The sequence below is a fragment of the Scardinius erythrophthalmus genome (genome assembly GCF_964197995.2).
Source record: "Scardinius erythrophthalmus genome assembly, chromosome: 2".
Taxonomy (NCBI): Eukaryota; Metazoa; Chordata; class Actinopteri; order Cypriniformes; family Leuciscidae; genus Scardinius; species Scardinius erythrophthalmus.
In genome coordinates, this window is record NC_138222.1 from 56,172,743 (window position 1) to 56,192,671 (window position 19,929).

The 19,929-nt window shown below is 37.5% G+C and overlaps 1 protein-coding gene across 1 annotated transcript in view; it reads right to left on the reverse strand.

The window, feature by feature from the left end:
• The window catches only part of chd3 (chromodomain helicase DNA binding protein 3), a gene marked incomplete at its 5' end in the record, with an annotated part of 47,028 nt that overhangs the window by 7,423 nt on the left and 19,676 nt on the right, over nt 1–19,929 (reverse strand). Inside the window, 11 exons of the mRNA XM_081390202.1 lie at nt 145–271; nt 2,083–2,246; nt 3,306–3,501; nt 7,830–7,962; nt 9,710–9,818; nt 12,986–13,114; nt 13,813–13,947; nt 14,043–14,277; nt 16,224–16,378; nt 16,468–16,633; nt 19,424–19,568. Of these exons, the coding sequence (XP_081246328.1) occupies nt 145–271; nt 2,083–2,246; nt 3,306–3,501; nt 7,830–7,962; nt 9,710–9,818; nt 12,986–13,114; nt 13,813–13,947; nt 14,043–14,277; nt 16,224–16,378; nt 16,468–16,633; nt 19,424–19,568 (1,694 nt within the window). The remainder of the gene's footprint in view (nt 1–144; nt 272–2,082; nt 2,247–3,305; nt 3,502–7,829; nt 7,963–9,709; nt 9,819–12,985; nt 13,115–13,812; nt 13,948–14,042; nt 14,278–16,223; nt 16,379–16,467; nt 16,634–19,423; nt 19,569–19,929) is intronic.

Consider the following 19,929-nt stretch of genomic DNA (forward strand, 5'->3'; position numbering starts at 1 on the left):
ATATGAGCAGATTGATCTGTTCATTAGCGCATTTGAAAAGCCTTTATAATGGTTCAGAGTAACCCGAGTGTGAGACCACTGGAGGCCTGGTCCGGTTTTGTTTTGGTTATGGGCTCTTTCTGGGGATGGATCAGCAGAACTGACCTGATATGAAGGAGCCAGGGGGCATCTGGCTGTAGTTGGCCCCAGGTAGAGTGAGAGCCGCTGAAGGTGCAGGTGTGAAGGGATGGCCGAAGTTCTGCGGCGTGGCATACGGGCCTGAAGGAATAGGCTAGATGAAGAGAGAAAGAGAGAGAAAGTGTGTCTGTTATGAATCCAAAGGGACTTCATTTAAAGCAGGTAAAAACACAAACTTAATTCACAGCTGTGTAAGATTAATTTTAAAACTGCACATTTTAATAATGCCAAGTGGCTGCAACAAATCGTAGGTCGATGTGAGTGTGTGTGCTGCGTCCTAATTTGCATTTCCTATTCTATGACGTTTTGTAGCGTAAATAGTGCAAGTAGTGTTTTCACACTGAAAATTCCAAATAGAATAAAGTCCACTTTAAATACCCGGATGATGCACTTAATAAACCAGGAAACAACCGAAGTGTGGAATGTTGGACAAGTCATTCATTTCTGTCAGGAACACTAACGGCAAAGAGGATTGACAGTTAAGCCTATAGTTAGGATTGGCGGTGTGGTTCTGTTCTGGGCGCAGACTAGCATGGATAAGAGCAGGGAGAGCAGCAATAAACCCCTTAGGGTAAACAGAACAGAACCAACATGAATGTATTGCAGATATCATTAATGCCAGTATTTTAATGTACAACATAATTTGAGAATTTAGGCTGATTCAAAGGGGAATCCGAATGCCAAATCCTGAGTGGACAAGAGGAGGAGCTGGGGAGGGAGGAGGGTAATAAGCTCCTGAGAACACGTTGATAATACTGAAGGAGCTTATATATGAATACAGTGATAGGCGTCGTGTTCCTATAGGTAGATGTGGATCAGCTGAGAGTCACTGATGTGAGCTTGAATAACGTGACCTGCCAGAACTGATGCTACGCTTGATTTAACTGTCTCAGCTTTAATTACATAGCAGAGAGGGAGGGGCATCAGACGCCTATGTTGAATGACAGAATAACCTGATAAAGTTCATACACTAGACGGTTAAGTGCATCATTTGGGACACAGCTCTAGTGTGCTACTTTGCTGTCTGCTGCCTACATCAACAAATTGTGGCACATGTGCTGCCTTCACAAACTATCAGAATTATCGTAAATACAAGTTTCCTAGTTAAAAAATTGGACATGAACGCCCTCATAAAGTCATATTTACCACTGGAATCTCAGGGATAATTGTGAAACCCAAGTTCCAGAGATGGGCGAGCCATAAACTTTAAACATGGCGGAGGGGAGAACGATTGCTGCTGTGACTGGTCTGCTTTATTAGTTTTTTTCACAACAGCTACATCGCCTTGTAATTAAAGTAATGCATATTTACATATATGAATAATCATTTGAAGCATATTGTATGTTTTATACACAGCAAAACTAGCCTGTATTCGACCGAAATTACACTGACTGACTAGATAGGGCTGTGAAAATGTATATGGTTGACAATGAATGGGACGCTAAATATAATTTTAACTTTAAAACGATTTTCCCAATAAATAGGCAAGAATAAAAGTGTCCTCCTGTTCTTTCCGACAACAAAGCGCTTGAACGTTTGAAAAAGCGCAATCACGACTTCAGAAGTGGTAAGTAGGAAATTACAGATAGCATGTGAAGGCAGCAATAAACTGTGCTCTTCACAAATCACAATAATAATTTAAACAAACTCTTTTCTATTTAAGTCATTTTTTCAATTGTATTCATTCCTGTGACGTTATCAGCATCATTACTCCAGTGTTCAGTGTCACATGATCATTCTAATATGCTGATTTTGTCAATTTAATGAGTCCTCGCTGAAAGAAAAAGTATTAATTTATTTGAAAATTAAAATAAAAAATGTACTGACCCCCAACCGTTTGAATGATCGTGAACATTGTAATCATTTAATGTGAATATGTATATTCATATGTGTTTGCGTGTTTACCGGCGGGGTGTGTGTCTCGTTGCCTTTGTTGGCCAGTCTGCTGAGGATGCTTCTCTCCGACATCTGCAGACGGGCCGTGATCGGCGGGACTCGGGAGAGTGTGGCCGGGAGCCGCGTTACGTCGGCCTTCATGTCACTCAGAAGCTCCTCCAGTTGGTTAAGAACTACAAAAATGTCCATTATTACAACATGCCAATTGCTAAGAGACTAAATACTATTTATAAACTGCCTATCTGTTCACTTACAACCTTTATGAAGACTTTTTTAAAACAGCGTACTAATAAATAAGAACAGGAACATATATTAAGAAAGTAAACAGGGTCAACTTTGATTTCATGTTGACTTCAACAACTGAGGGAGCGGGAAGCAAATATCAATCAATTTATCAATTAATCATATTATTCATTCAAGCCTCGGAACAATTCCAGAAGAGAGGTTTTGAACAGTGTTGTTATTGTTAACTAAAACTATTTTTCTTGAATTGAAATAAAGCCGAAATTTATTAAAATATAAATATTAAATGTAAAACTTAAACTTAAAAAAACAACATGAATAAAATAAATCAAAAACACACATTAATAATAAAAAAATACTAAAATGTAAATAAAAATTCAATTAAATTAAAGCAACATAGAAATATAAAACAACCCAAAACTAATAAAAATTACAACAAAATACTAAAACTTAATGAACAACTGAAATGAACAGTGAACATATAAAAATAAGAGTTAATTGAAAATATTAATAAATACTATAATAGTATACAGTATAAATTAAACTTGTTTTGAAACACAACAAATAGGCACCTTTTTATCAATATCAGCTTTAAAAAGCAGTCCAAGGTTCAGAAAGCGAACTAAAAGTGATACAATTGATTCTGATTGTCAAAAGTGAAGTTTACTGGCAGTTCTCTCAGCAATTGCAGGCAATCATACGAGTGACATGCCAAGTAAACTGGTATCCAATAAATGTTTTATTGCTACAGTTTAAACAACACGTTTGAGAAAACTCCAGGACATATTAAAAGTGCCTTGTGTTCTTGAACTGTTCCCATATCAGAGCTGGCAGGAACACTGGTCCCGCTGGATCTACCCAGAAGCCCTTTATCAGACTCTCAAGACGCCAGCAAACTTTGTCTGAGTTACACACAAACATATTCCCTCTGATACATCATTTCTCATTAAAAAGATATTTACGAGAAAAATCACACACACTTTCCTTACCCTTATGCAAGACAGCATTGGCAGGTTTGTTTCCAGCGAGCGACTCCTTGCTGAGATGCTGATGTGACTCGGCTAGACATTCGACCTCGGCAAAACGGGCGTTCAGGGCCATGGCCGGGTGAGTGGGGTCCTGGGTCATGTTGAGGTACGCAGCCCGACGCAACTGCTCCTCTATCACCAGGGCCTGCTCCAGCAACTGAGAGAAAGATGTAAAGATGTGTAAAACTGTACGTTTACAACATCGGTGCTTCGGAAGTCATGAATTTATAAAAGCTGCCAGCATGCTAAATAAAGCACTGCTGCTAAAAAATATTTAAACACATCTACAGTACTGTGCAAAAATCTTAGGCATGTTAATACCCAAAAAAAAAAAATGGTTTTAAGTGAGTTATTTATATCTTTTGCTGTAGTGTGTCAGTAGGAAATATCAGTTTACATTTCCAAACATTCTTTTTGCCGTTAATTGTAATAATCCAGTGAGATTTGTGTATGCACAAGGAGTCTGACAACAGCCAGGATGATCTGATCTCACCATCATCGAGTCCGTCTGTGATTACATGAAGAAACAGAAGAAACTGAGACTAAATCCAGAAGAACTGCGGGAACGTCTCCAAGATGCTTGAAGAAACCTTCCTGCAAAGCTACCTGAAAAACTATGCGCAACTGTGCCTGGACAAAAGCCGTTTTAAAAGCAAAGGGTCGTTACACCATATATTGATTTGAATTAGTTAATAGAAGTTAAATCATAAATAAATTCAATTTGTGATTTTATTTTTGAAAGCATTCTCACTTTACAGCATTTTAACACAAGTGCCAGTACTTTTCAGAGTACTGTAGCTTTGCAGGAAGGTTTCTTCAAACATCTTGGAGACGTTCCCGCAGTTCTTCTGGATTTAGTTTGTCTTAGTTTTTCTGTTTCTTCATGTAATCACAGACGGACTCGATGATGGTGAGATCAGATCATCCTGGCTGTTGTCAGACTCCTTGTGCATACACAAATCTCACTGGATTATTACAATTAATGGCAAAAAGAACGTTGATGCCTACTGACACACTACAGCAAAAGATATAAATAACTCACTTAAAACCATTTGTGGGGGGGGGGGGGGGGGTATTAACATGCCTAAGACTTTTGCACAGTACTGTATATTATAAACTTTCTTTGACCTTTTTGTCATATAAGAGGTCATTGTACTATAAAACTATCCTGTAAGTTTCAGAACTCAAAACTTCCTTGTTAGTCCAAAAACAGCTTTGATTGAAACCAAGCTCAGAAAACGACTTGTTTCGGATTTTGTCACATTATTATGCCATAGTGCAACTAAAGACAGAGGATGATCAACGCTTACTACTACATCATTGCCTCTTTAGCCCCGCCCACCGATTCGCACATGTCGTGTAGTAGTAAATACGGGACAGATGCAAACACAGGATTACTCCAGTAACAAAACAATAGAGACACCTCTGAGGATTACAAGACATTTCCTTGTGATCCTTATATTAAGTACGCTTCATTTTCCTGCAGATTAGTTTTTAAACAAGACACAGTTCGACACAGCTTTTCTGAGAGACTGAAAATAAAAGATAATGTTGCAACACACAAATGTGAGTAACAGTGTTTTTACCATGTGTCACTATTGCTTTGTCTATCGTTTGTATGTACTTACTTTACTGAAAACAATGAAGGATTGATATAAGAACGACAGTGCGACAAACAACGGTCATTCATTCATAATTTGTTTAAACGAAACACCGTAAGTTATCCTTTGTCTACTATAATCTGGTAACTCCAAGTACTCAAACTTTTATGTATGGCTCAATGTCAGTGATTGCCTTTTTTCAACCAAGTTTTTTTCATATTTTTTGGAAGTTTGCAAAACAATTCCACACGTATAATGGCGTTGAAAATTTGTTTTAAAATGCAAAACTGTTACCCAATCATAGCAGTGGGCGTTTACTTCCAAGTCTTCAATGCAACACGCCCATCAAAACGTGTTTCAAAGAGAGGGACAAAAACAGGGTAGAAAACAGTTGTTCTTCTTAATATATTTCTGGAAACTGGGATTCTTTGGTGAATAGAAAGTAAAAAAAAAAAAAAACAGCATTTATTTTAAATAGAAATATTTTGCTTTCACTTTTGATTAATTTGATGCACCCTTGCCGAATAAAAAAAATTTGAAATCTTACTGACTATCAGGGCTTGACATCAACCTTTTTGCTCACCAGCGACTGTGGCTCCTGGATTTTAAAAGTTACTAGCCTTTTCACTAGCCCCAATTTTGACATTGATGCCATAGGGGAAAAACTGCCATATAGATATTTTTTATCTCATAATTTTGCAGTAGGTTTATTAGGCTGCTGTCACTTTAAGACCTGATGCATGGATCCATTATACTGTTACACATGCGTTTTCTTTCTCAACTTCTTACGTTCACTTAAAACATTGCTGACTGCGTTTACGTGAATATTATGGCATTTTGACATTGTGTGTATTTGACTGTTTAAGCGCAATAAGTAGCGAAAAAGAACTCAGTGTAGTAAAGAGAGGCGGCTTTATGTGCTGCACTTTAGGTGTGTGGAAGTGAGTAAAATTATGCACAATATGCGCAATCCCACACCGAAATTCAAGCCCTAAATCAGTAAGAGTGAGTGAGGCGGGTCTGTGTGTCACTCGCCGTCGGAGAGATGAGAGAGAGAGAGAAAGCGCAGATGGTATCGTGTTTCTATTCTGTGGAAAATGAGTATTGTAAGAGTTTCAGATATTTCAGTATCGATATGTATCGAAACTAGGGCTTTGACTTTTGACCAAAAATCATATTCGAAGTTCATTTGTTTGAATATATTTGAATATTTATTAATAATATTTTGACCATTAAAATGCCTTCAGTAAGACCTATATTGGTATCAAACTTAAGTTGTATAATATGTTCTGTCCACCAGAGGACAGTGTATCAGTCAATGTCAATAGGCAGGCAATGATGTTTTCTGAAGAAACTCCTCGTCAGGCGTGGTTGTTGTAGGCGTTGGCGCGGCCATTGTTTTGGTATACAAAATAGGCGCTAACCAGGGGTGCGTTTCCCGAAAGCATCGTTGGCCAACTATGGTCGCAAGTTCCGTCGTTACCAATAGAGTTCAATGGACATTGCGATGAACTTGCGACCATAGTTGGCCAACGATGCTTTCGGGAAACGCACCCCAGGACGCTAACGTCACCTACAGGAGCCCAGATGACCAATAATAGCCTTGCTAATGAGCTCGCGATTCACAACTTCACCAGGCGTGAAAAAGCCTCGGAATCTGAATTGAAAAAAACGTTTACAAGCAAACACATTTACAAAAAATAATGCCCATAACAGGTTTTAATATTAAAGGATGCCTAATATTCATTCAAATATCATTATTTTTTTAAATATTCTAATTATATTCGAATAACGAAGTTCAGAGTCAAAGCCCTAATCGAAACATTGATATTTTTGACAACACTACATTGCACTTAGTTTATTTTTTCAGATGCCCTTTTAAAAGACTACAACTGAAAAATGTATATACTGTATTATATATAAAATTCAACCCGCCAATATGGCTAGTAGGAGTGACTGCGTTACACGCCACTGCTGAAATACACCTGCATTTGGTGGGTGTTAATGTCAAGCCCTGCTGACTATAAACATTTGAATGGTGATGTAGCTTTTCCTTTTCATTACATCAGGTTAGCACAAAAATAGTCTCAAAAAAGACAAAGTGAGGAAAAGACAATGGAAAAAAGCATCATGGGTGAAAGAGGGAAGCGGCTGAGAGAGCACAAAGGGAACATTAAAAAAAGACAAAAGCTGGATCGAGGGAGAGCGAAACACGGAGGAAAATAGGTCACAAAATAAAAGGGAATTTAAGAAATTGACCAGAATTGACAGAAGAATTAAGTCTGGAACGATAAACCATTCCAGTGATTTACGAGCATGAGAAAGCACCAGCTTCCAATTAAAAGAGGTTCCACTGGAATAACAGCGGCTCTCAGGTTGCTCAACGCATACGGAATTATGTAAGAGAAGAAGAGAAAGACAGAGCGAGAGAAAAAGAGCAAGGGAGGCTGAGAAAAGAAAAAGGAGGATGTCGAGAAAAGGATATGAAACATGTGATGAAAAGAAAAACAGGAAAAACAATGAGAGACAGGGCTGTTTCACAAGAACGAGTGTCAGCATATTCAGGTTTTGTGTTTGCGATTGCGGTGCATCAACATGTAGAGATAAAATCTTCAGGCAGGAGTCAGACAAACAGCAGAACAAAAGGTAGAGAAAGAAGCATGCCAAAGCAAGACACACAAGTATATAATTATGATACAAACGACTGAACAAAAGAAGCAGCTTTCAAACAATGACCTACCACAACGCAAGAAAAGAAAAGTGTAAAATAACTACAAAAGCCAGTCAAACGAAATTAAACTCGACAAAGGGATATCACAACAAGCAAAAAGAAAAGAAACTAAACAATTTTTTTGTTTAGTTATATTCTTAATATACAACATACCTTAAACCGTCTGGCCAGGAACTTGTTTTTCATCTCTAAGAAGTTTCCCTTGTTGGCTTGAGTTTTGAAAGGTTCGTTGACGATGGTGAACTGCGGGTCGTTCTGAATGTCCTGCCACCGGGCATAGCCATGGCTTCCATAGGTCAAGGATCAAACTACAATTCCAGGGTTTCCAGACTCAAGCTCTCTGTAGATGTTAATAGACCATATGTAACATAAATGGCTCACACAGCATTTTATTTGCATTATATTTGATATATAATAGTCATCTATTAACATTTTTATTTTCTGTTCTTTTCATTGGTTTTCTTAAAGTGATAATATGCGCTTAAATTATATAAGAAACCTTAAACGTGTATATTAACACATCGTTTTTTATTCTGTACAGTCTGTTTGAGCCTCTGTTTACACCTGGAGTTAATAAGATGCGTTTTGGTCGATCGGATCACAAGTAGACGAGGGAGACACATTACCGTTCACACCTGGTGTTTTAATCTGACTCTTTTGTCCACTTTCAACCACTTCTGTCCTGATTTCTTCGAGGGGAGGGTCTATGAGCGGGGAAATGTTTGGGCTTTTTCAGATCTTTCAATCTAATGGAAAAAATAAGCTTGCGCAAATTAAAATACTTTAGCAAACCACCTAGCAACCGCCCAGAACACCATAGCAACCACCTAGTAACACCATAGCAACCATCCAGAATACCATAGCAACCACCCAGAACACCGTAGCAACCGCCTAGCAACGATCCAGAATACCCCAGCTACCACCTAGCAACCAGCCAGAACACCTTAGCAACCCACTAGAAACACCCTAGCAACTTTTTAACTTTAAACTACTTTAAACTTTAAACTACTTTCAACTACTTTAAACTTCAAACTACTTTCAACTTTAAACTTTCTGGTCCAAACTTTCTCAAGACAACTTAAAGTTTGTCTCGACGAACATATGAACACGAACAGATACGACAGAAAAACACACGGAGAGCATCAGCTTTAGTTTCTGCTCTGACAGCCGCAAGATCAGCCGAACGCTGTGAGTGTGTGTTATAAACCAGAAATGATGAGAGAACATTGTGCTTGGTACGTTTTTCATCTTTAAAACAAATCTGGGTCTTCAGATGACTTAAATCTTAAATCCTGTCTGGCCAGAGCTCTTCCCATAATGTTACGCATTAGATCAGTAGTGGAGAGTAGACGGTCTTTTGTGGCTGTTTGAACACATTCGATCACATTAGTGTTTACGAAAGCAATCCGGTCGAATGTGTTTTTGACTCCCTCTGGAAGTGGTAGAAAGTGGACAAGCTCAAACCGTTTTAGACCCCGTTTACACCTGTATTTAGTGTCGTCCACCCTTTATCCGATCGACCAAAACTCATCTTAATACCAGGTGTAAACACACACGTTCAAAAGAGACAAACAAGAAAAGTTTACAGTAAAGACAAACATGAAATTGTGTGCCTTGAATTCACTCAGTTGTGTTCGACAACCACTAAACAATCACTAAACTTTTGTCATGAAAACACGCTGCTTGTATGATATTTTTTTTTATAGAAATTCTTAATTTTATATTTTAGAAAACTGAACCTGGAAATTACTCAAATCAAATTCAATACTTTTCCAAACCTCGTAGGAAGTGTAAAGAACTTTATTTTCAATGAAAAAAAACAAAAAAACAAAAAACAGTTTAGCAGCGTGTAGTGTTCGCTAAATCAATATGAATGTATTTGCAGGAACTCCATTTTTTCCATCTCGTTTTATTGCCTTGTTCTTCTTGGCTTTGAGCTCTAAACAAACGTTTCATTTAGCAAACGGAGTATAAATATACATTAATGGAACTGGATTGTTTCTACGGTGACAGCAGCCTATCTCCAAGGATACCACACGATGCCTGCCAGCAGCCAGAAGTCGTGTCGCCGGTGCCAGATCTCATTGATCTTGCCTGATGAAATGGCCGCCCGCTCCTCGTTCTGCCAAAGAGTGTGAAGCTCTGTGCAAAAGAGAAAAACACAACACGGCCAGATATCTGTTACTATCCGTTTATACCCGATGACGTGTAAATAAACAAAAGGCAAAAATCCTCCAACAACAAGGCTAGCATGCGTATAAATCGTGTTTATCTAGCTATAAACGAAATGATTTGTCCAGAGTGCTGTATGCTTAATGTTTGCTTGAAATGTTTTATCGACGCTGGTGAAATGTTTATAGCTACAGTAAGTATAAACCCCTTGATGTTTAGTTGTTCTCTTTTAAAGTTGTAAATTAAACTATGCAAAGTGATTGGCTTCTGGGAACTGAAACTATTTATAGCGACTCCGGCTGGGAAAAATCAAAGAAATAATAGACCAGAGAATGACAGCTAGCGTAGCTTGCAAACTAAGGGTTGTTGAGATGACAGGTGTTGGAATTGAGTATCTATCTGGTATTTGATCATGAACAGGGCGGTCATAAAAAAATTATGGCTGATGCTGATAAGCCGATAATTTTATGGAATTGTATGAATCTCTGGGAGTTTGAAATGGTAAAAAAACAAATAAAACAAATTCAATGTTTTTCAAGTGACCCTCCCCCTGATGATCTTAGTCAGGTGATGAATCATATTAGACAGTTCAATGTGTTGGTCATTACACTCATCTTTAAAAAAAAATCTCAGAATTTGTAATGGGAAATGGCACACCTACTCCTGAACTTTCCCTTTATATTCCCAATAGTCCCATTACAGTATCCACCCTCACCACACAACAATTATTCATAGTATTAGTCTCCCAGAGAAATACTGATGCATGCACTTATACAGTATCTGCACACAAAATATAAACACTCAAGTGTACATTTACATGCTGATTGACCATGAATATAAGCAGAATGCATGAAATCATAGGTTTTCGCATTTCAACACAAGTCATTTTAGGAAATAATCAATGGTGAACGATGGAAAATAATCTAAGGGAAGTCTTCGTAAACCACTGACAGATGAAATCACTGCTTGCTGTTCCTGGTAAAACCGCTCAGCGGAAGCTCAGAGAAGCTGAACTGCTCCTTCACAATGTAACCACACTGTCATGTTACTCAACAACACACTGTTCCATTGCGCTTTATCATAACAGCACAAGCTTCACTTTACATGAGTGAGCAGCTTTGCATAATGTCGACACAATGGCCTGGCACATGTTACTGTGCTTGTCAACACTTGGCAAAATTAACTAGCGTGATGTACGAAGGATAAACATGGATAAACGGCAAGATGTAGGAGTCAGAATAGAGCTATTAAACCAGCCATATGTGTATCAAATAAATATGAATATTAAAAATGCATCCGTAAGCTGCAGGGTGTCATTACTGTGCTATTAGCGACACCAAACAAAAATGATTTTTTTTTTTTTCTAAACACGGTCCTGTTGGCCCCTACTGGAAGATGCCATAATTACACCATCAGAAGGCAAACAGCATCTTTCTCCATTGATGGCCTTTCAAAATTAGCTGTGTAATCTGACTATTGCTTTTCAAGCAAATTTTTATTATAAAATACAGAAGATGTTGTTGGAAGGCTCTTAAAAGCATTAAATGTTTATTTTGCCATTGACATCACAGCTCATAATAGAGTGGTCTTGCCCATTCAGCAAAAAAAAAAAAAAAAAAATATATATATATATATATATATATATATGTATATATATATATATATATATATATATATATATATATATATATATATCTAACATAGATGATAAAATATATTGATATTATATTAATGTATTTTGCTAAGCTTGCTTGTATAAGCAACGTTCAAAAAATATATTAGCAAATATATTTTCAATGTATATATTTATATTGTCCAAAAAAAATTGAAATATTTTGTCGTAAATATTGTCTTGCCACTTGAAGTACATTTTATAATATATTTTGGCATTTGAAGGTTTAAACTAAATATATGTGAAAAATATGCTTTCTTAAGCATACAACAAGTTTACAACATAAAGTGAAAGGTATACTATGTAACTTTTGTTGTTCAAAATAAACTAAAAATCATTAATACTTCTTCCAAAACGTTTTTTTATTTTTTTTTGTCTTACCCTGATTCACTATGGTAAGCCTATGATAAGTGTTTATATTTTAGACCTGTCGGGATGGTTTTCAGGGGATATTGCGTACAAGCGTCACTCGCCTGTGCATGTCTAGTCATATCCGTAAATAGAGAGAAGTTTCTCCGGCTACTTTGACGTGTGTCTGGTGTGGGAGTGGCAGAGGCTAGTTTCACAACGAGTGAGAAAGGTTGACATGGAGCAGCTAAACCTCAAACCTCTGGGAATAAACCCATTTAAACAAACACCGAACAGAGGAGAGTCTGCTGGCAAAAAGAGAACGAGACAGAGCTCGTAATAAAACAAGAATCAACATTGGCTTGGGTTTTCGGAGATGGCGAGAACTGAGGGATTTGAAATGTTGTAAAAGCGACACAGAGATGATGTTTTTATCACTCAACAGGGGAGTAAAGTATTTTATTGGACAGATAAATTGCCATATGTAGCTCTCTAACAGATTTCACTGTAAAGCATTATTGATATTGAAGGGGCATTTCATCATAGTTGTTGAAGCGCTGTGCTGGAATTTATTTTCAAGGAAGTACCGTGTGTATTAATGGGTAAAGCTACAGTAACATCTTCAGCTAGTCAGCTTGAGATCCTTTCCATCTAACCTGGTTACTGTATATCTCTCAAGTCTAGCACTGAATGCTTTATGGGCAGCAGGATAATCTCTCTCTCTCTCTCTTTAGTTATTGAGTTCACACAGTCACACAGAGTCAAAGCAAAACCAAAACAATGTTCATCTGCAAAATGCACGCAGTTTTTTTTTTTTTGGTCCTGCTAGAGGGCCAAAAGTTACTTAATGTACCTTTAACATATAATCTATCTATCTATATATATATATATATATATATATATATATATATATATTTATTTTCTGAATGGCGGGGCTGTGCAAGTACTTGTCGTATCAGCATTGTCTTAATATGATTATTCACTCACATTATTTAATAGCTCAGGTAATTGACACTCAAGTTTAAATAAAGTACACATTGAGATGGAAGATTAAAAGTATTTCAACACAGACAAAATGCCACACAGCAGCTTTAAACAACCCAATGGTTGAGTTTACCTGTGAATCCTCCATCTGCGATGTTGAACATGAACCGTGGGCGCTCTGTGGGCTTGCCGTTACCTTTGGGCACTTCCTCCCTCTGCCCTCTGCCCTCCTTCCCAGCATCCCTTTCACCCTTCACCTCCTCTGTGTCCCGATGGAAAAAAAGGAAAAAACAGGTTTACATCATGTTTAATTTAGTAATTGACCCTTCACAGGGAGTTTGATTGACAGGCGATCTGACCAATCATAATCCGCCATCCGCCGAATCCGCCATTTGTGTCCGACAAAGCAGTCAGGAGAGTTAGTAGAAAAACGTTGGAGGATTTGAACTTGAAAAGCGGTGTGTACTGACGTCTTTCCATGGTTTAAACAACATTCCTTCTGATGTTCATTCATGTTTATTTGATGCTATAAATTAACTAGAAGGAACAGATGATCGGTTCATGAGCAGCTTTAACTGAGGTGCCACAGCGATCTGTCAGACACATTAAAGAGCCACAAAACGGTATTTATTGTTTACATTTCTTTAAAAAATGACTGAAAGGTGAGACTTTGTTTCATATCAAAAGTAACCTGGTCTGTCCTGTCAGTCAGCACGTTGTCAGTGTCCTCTCTGCTCCACGATGTATTTCTCACTGTGTGAGAACATGGTGGGGTGTGAGAGCGGCGTGGCTTGTCGGACATGGCAACAGTAACTCTTTGCGAACGGTCATTTGGATGCACTTACTCAGTTTTTGTGACAGGCTGTATAAACGCCTTTGATCAGGTGGTTTTACTCTTCTCTATGCCACTATGAAACATACAAAATGCTAAGAAAGAAAGAGTAGCATTGTAACATTCACCTTTTTTGACATCAGAAGATTGATCCAACTTCTCTTTCTTTTCTGTAGTTTCTGTAGGAGGAGACGTCACTTCACTCTTCTCTTTCTCTTCTCCAGTCTTCTCTCTTTTCTCTCCCTTGTCCCCTTTCAGAGCCTCTGTAATGACAGACAACAATCAGCCCTCAACTCACAATAAATTGACCGGCTGGCATTACAGCCAATCCGATTTCACCAGTTTCTGCCAGAGGTACCTCTGCTCTCATCTTTCATGGACGGGGAATCAGACGTTTTCTCTGGGGAGGCGTCTTTTTCAGTGCTCTCCTCGTCTTGTTTTTCTTTCTCACTCTTTTCTTTCGGAGAAGACTGAGAAATGTCAGGGTTTTCTTTCGTTTTTGAGTCATCGGATGCTCTGGTTGGACTTTCAGATGTCTGAGCTTTTTCACTGGTTGCGGGATCTTTCTCACCCTCTTCCACAGTGGTGGAAGTCTGGAAGAAGAGACAGAAACACTCTCTTTATTTGACTTTCGCATGTCTTTACATGAAGTTACAGTCTACAAACAAACACTCGCAGCAGCGGTACTTCCAGCTTCTTTAGGCACCCCGGAAAAGCCATTTACAGCCATTCAAAAGCTGCATCCTGACAAAATCATTTCGTACCAAGCAACAAATAATTCATAAATATTTCATTATATTAAAACAGATGTTTATTTCATTACATTAGAGCAGATGTTCCGCTAAGGACGGTCACTAATGCAGGATTTGGGACTGTTTGCTTCCTGCTTCTTCAGGGATCCATCCTGGAACAGAGCTGTTTTACATTAGATTTGTTCAAATTGAGCTGAAAATAACCAAAAGTGCTTTGCATGTGGTTAAAACACTCCCTTTGCAAAAGATTGTTAGAGATTTGGGACTTTAGATTTCCATCAGGATCTGTGGATCTGTCATCACTTATCTGCCCTTATGTCGTTCCAAATCTGTATGACTTTTTCTTCTGCAGAACATAAGAGAAGATATTTTGAAGAATGTTGGTAGCCGAACAATTTTGGTGCCCACTGACAAAAAAACGACGACACGTTTCTCAAAACTTCTTCTATGTTCCACATGAGAGTGAGTAAATGAAGACAGAAGGCAAAATCATATTTGGGTGAACTAAGGCTTTTAAGTACAAACAAAAGCAGCTGTTATAATAGTCTGATCAAGGTCAAATATCTTTACTTAGGGTGTGAAATGTTTAATTTTGCACAGGTTGTACTTGTTAATTTTTACTTTAATATACTACCATTAAAAACTATGGAGTCAGTAAGATTTTGTTTGAATGAAATCATTATTTTTATTCAGCAAGGATGCATTAAGCTGATCAAAAAGATACAGTAACAAAACTGTATTTCGCAAAAATATTAAGCAGCACATCTGTTTTCAAAATTAATAATAGTACATGTTTCTTGAGCAGCAAATCAGCATATTAGAATGATTTCTGAAGGATCATGAGACAAATTCAGCTCTGGTGAACATGAGACTTCTTTCAAACACATAAAAGTATCTTACCGACCCCAAACCTTTGAACAGTAGTGTATGCCACACTGTAAATCATAGGTTTCACTTTACAGTAACTTTAAAATTAAAAACATTATTACATTATATAATTCTTAACAGATCATTAAAGCCACCACTAAAAGCAGCTTGTCTGAAGAACCAAAAGCAAACCAAACCAAAACACCAAAGCAAACATACACGCATGCTCTCTCACACACTTTCTGAAACACTAGATTTATACCGACAGGTTCATGTAGTGTTTTGCTAAACCTGTGCAATAAAATAATCCCTGCTACACACCGACACACACACGTTTGTTTATCGTGCTGGAGATTTTATATTCTTCTATTGTTTTTATTCTGAGATGACATTTAATAACCCCTAAATGTAAACCTAACCATCACACAAACATTAATGCATTTTCAGTGAGTCATTATTTAGCATGCTTATTAAGCTGTTTTCCTTGTGGATTGTTGGATGGTTTCCACAATGTAGGTGATTTCAGATTTTGCATTTAGTCCTCTAAATGTAGCCAACACACACACACACACACACACACACACACACACACACACACACACACACACACACGTTGGGTTTCCATGTTTTATGGGGACTTCCATAGACATAATGATTTTTATACTGTACAAACTGTATATTCAACCCCTAACCCTAAACCTACCCATCACAGAAAACTTTCTGCATTTTTACATTTTCAAAAAACATCACTTAGTATGATTTATAAGCTGTTTTTTGTAATGTAGACCAAAAAAGGTCCCCACAAGGACAAGGATTTCAGATATTGCCATCTTTGTGAGGACATTTTGTCCCCATAATGTAGGGTTTACTTGAACCACACACACACACACACACACACACACACACACACACACACTTACCTCTCCATGTTCTGTGCTTTCCACACTATCCCCCTCCTTTCCTTCTTTTACTTTTTCCTTCTCTCTCTCTCTTTCTGGTTCTGTCTGGGACTCAATCTCATCTTTCTCCACCTCTTTCGCGCTCTTTTCTATCTTGTCGGGTGGAGAGGGAGTGGCTGTGGGAACAGGTCACGGCAGGTAAAGTCGCTGTGTGTGTGAGATTCGCTCTTTGGGCTGCGTGTGAGAATTTCAGGTGAGTTTGTACCTGGTTTGGAGGTGCATGGTGTGTTATTACAGCTCAGTTCAGGTGTGGGAGTGTCTGTCTTAATGGCAGGAGAAGAGGCTCTTGAAGATTTCTTGGAGTCCACAGTAATCTCTGGCTTCAGTTCAGGCATGCTCCATTTACCGTTAATGTGCTCAAACTCTTGCACCTACACACAAAAAATAGAAACCTGCCCTTTTACTTCATTCAACAAGAGCAAAAACGAGCATCAATCAATCAATCATTCAATCAGCCTGTATGTCTGTCTATCTATCTATGAAATAAGAACTAAAGCTTACCTTTTTATTTTATGCTTTTAATTCATTGTTGTGAGTTATAAAAGGTTATTAAAAGCTAATTCAAGGAATGTGCAAAACTACATATACAACTAGTAGACTAATTAGTCTCAACTAGAAGACCTGTACATTTAATTAGGCTGGCTTAGATATACATTTTATACGGACCGTTTAAATAAGACAAAAACTGCAAGGTACGAAAATATAAAAACGTGTGATTTTAAGGAAACACTTAAAAAACAGCATGAGACATGACGCAGTGAGACATGATCAGTGATGTCTGTCTGAAAGTGTATGGCTGTAGCAGCGAGGATTTAAGCTCATCCAAGACGGTTTTATCAAGCCCCATTAAAATATCAGTATCAAGACAATATATTACCGGTCAAAAGTTTGGGGTCGTGAAGATATTTTTATGTTTTTGACATAAGTCTCTTAGCTCACCAAGTCTGCTTTTATCTAATCAAAATACAGTCAGAACAGTAATACTATGAAATATTATTACAATCTTACTAATATATTTTAAAAAGTAATCTATTCCTGTAATGGAAAAGCTGTATTTTCAGCAGCCAATAGTGCAGTCTATCAATGATGAAAACAGTTGTGCTGCTTATTAATTTTGTGGAAACCTTGATACATTTTTTTAATAAAGGATTTTTTTAAATAAAAAGTTAAATTTGAAATTTAGCTGTTTAGCATGTTTATTTTAGCATTTATTTTTTCTAACAATGTAAAACTCTTTACTGTCACTTTTGATCAACTTAATGCACTTTTGCTGAATAAAAACATTTGTTTCTTTAAAAAAAACGTACTTACACCGCTCAAGGTAGCGTACATAATAGGGTTGTAGCGATAGACGATATCTGTTACTATTATTATTATTATTAAATTAATATTACAATTCCTGTTCCCAACCATAATTTCCTAGCGCATACCCGACGCAAGGATAATAAGATTAGATAGATTAGCTTACTCATTAATAAACTTAAAGAACTTAAAAAAACATTTAAGTCTATTATGAATTATATAATAACAATATTTAATAGGTCCGAACACTGCAATAATCTGTCATCTATGAAAATTAAGGGCAGCTTTATTTCAAACACTGACTTTCAAAAACAACTGGTTTAACACAAAATACTTCTCTTTTTATTTTTTCACTATGTATGGGCCACAAGAGAAGATAAATTAAGACAGTAATATAATGTTATCAGAATATGAGACCCGCGCTGGCAAAATGAGATCCGCAACGGCTAATTTCGAGCTACAGGCAAAACAAGTGAAATATATAAATTTTGGTCGCATTTGAGGTTTTCACAAAATGAGGTTTTATTTAACAAAGTTCGGGAGGAGCAGGTTCAGATAATTAACCAAATTATGCACAGCTGGAGATTAATCAGTAATCAACTCAATGACAGAGTATAAATTCACAGCAGACCTATCTCTGTTCATTGAAAGTTTGTCAGCATCCCTCCTCCACCCCATCTCCTCACTTCCAGTTCCATCTACACTTCCAGTTCCATCTACACTTACCAACTGGGGGGAGTACTTTGGGTTCGGGCCTAACTCCGAGCTCGGAGCCCTCCCCCCGGACAGCACGCCAAATACGCATAAACTTATTGTATTAATTATATGTAGATGTGAACTCGTGAAAATGTGTTTATTAAGCCCTCATCTATCAATCCCAATGCTCTTTATTACGTTAATCTCCTCATCTGAAATAGACGCCAGACAAGATTGACTGAACCCTAAACACGTTTTGTCACAAAAGCCGGTATTGTCAACTGTCACGGCATCGCAAGTTCATGTTTTACAGCAGAAACCGACAGGCATCCTTTGTAGCAGAGCCATATAGAGATACAGAGTAAAAAACATACTCTCAATTAACTTTAATTTTGTAAGTTACCTGTATTTTTTGAGTTATCATTACTTAATCAAAACAACCCAGCTGCAGTTTGATTGATATTACTTGGAATGGACAATAAAAAAATATAAAAACATGATTTATGAAAATGAACAAGAATGGAGTTGCAAATGAACTCTTCTGTTGTAAATGTCCCAATTGGTAGAGGGTGTGCAATTTTCAAAGAGTTTAATTAAACGTTCATGTTATATATTTTGGTTGCATTTGTGAGTTAATAAAAACGTAACTGGTTGTGTAAACTTGGCACATAATATCTAAATATCGATTAATCGATCGATATAGCCCTGAATTGAATCGTAATTGTATTGCAGAAATTTTTAAGGTATCGGTAAATATCGTATCGTATCGTATCGTATCGTGATGAACGGTCCAATTTACACCCCTAGTTCAAAACTGAAATATTTCCAATATTGCGATGTTTCTTTATCACCAACTCCATATTTGCTCTCAAAATGATGGACATTGACAACAATTCACATTTCACATGCGCTATTTCCAGTAATAACAAAATTAAATAATTAATTAATTGATTAAATAAACAAGCAAATTAATGATCAAATAAATTAGCGAATATGCCAAAGTAACAAAGCCCAACGATAATATTGCGTATCGCCGATCTCTAACCATGAGGAGTATCGCCCGACACTAGTACATAATTATATCATATATTTTAATCATCTAGTCAACCATCCCGATCCATCCACAGCTCATTAGCACTGAAATGCAGCAGACCCACACTGACCTTTTTCTTCACCAGAGACATGACCCCTATACGCGTGAGAACTGGCTGCCTGCAGAGCCCCTCACGCGGGACGCCGTCAGCGAACGTCTCCGATCCGTCAGCCACCGGCTCACAGAGGTGCCTCATGAAGAGAGATACGTACGCCCTGCCAGAGAAACAAAGAAGAAACAAGTAATAAAAACTCAGTGAGTGTTTTAGCGCAATTTTCTGACGTCATGGGATCACAACACTAAGAGATAGTAAATCTTTTTATGTTTTTTTTTTGTGTGCGTTCCCGAGATTAGACCTTCCTTAACATAATGCCGAAAACCTGAAGTCTCTAGGTGGTCTGGTTGAGGAGGAGATAGAAGTGCAAGATTGGCGCGCACAGACAGAACAGAAATCATGAGTTAACAATCGCAATTTTGTCCGTAGGAAAATTGCGCTAAAAAAGACGTTTCCTTAGCAGAACCCAAGTCTGAAGTTTACACGTCATTCTGTCAGGACCACTATCGCCAAATACGATT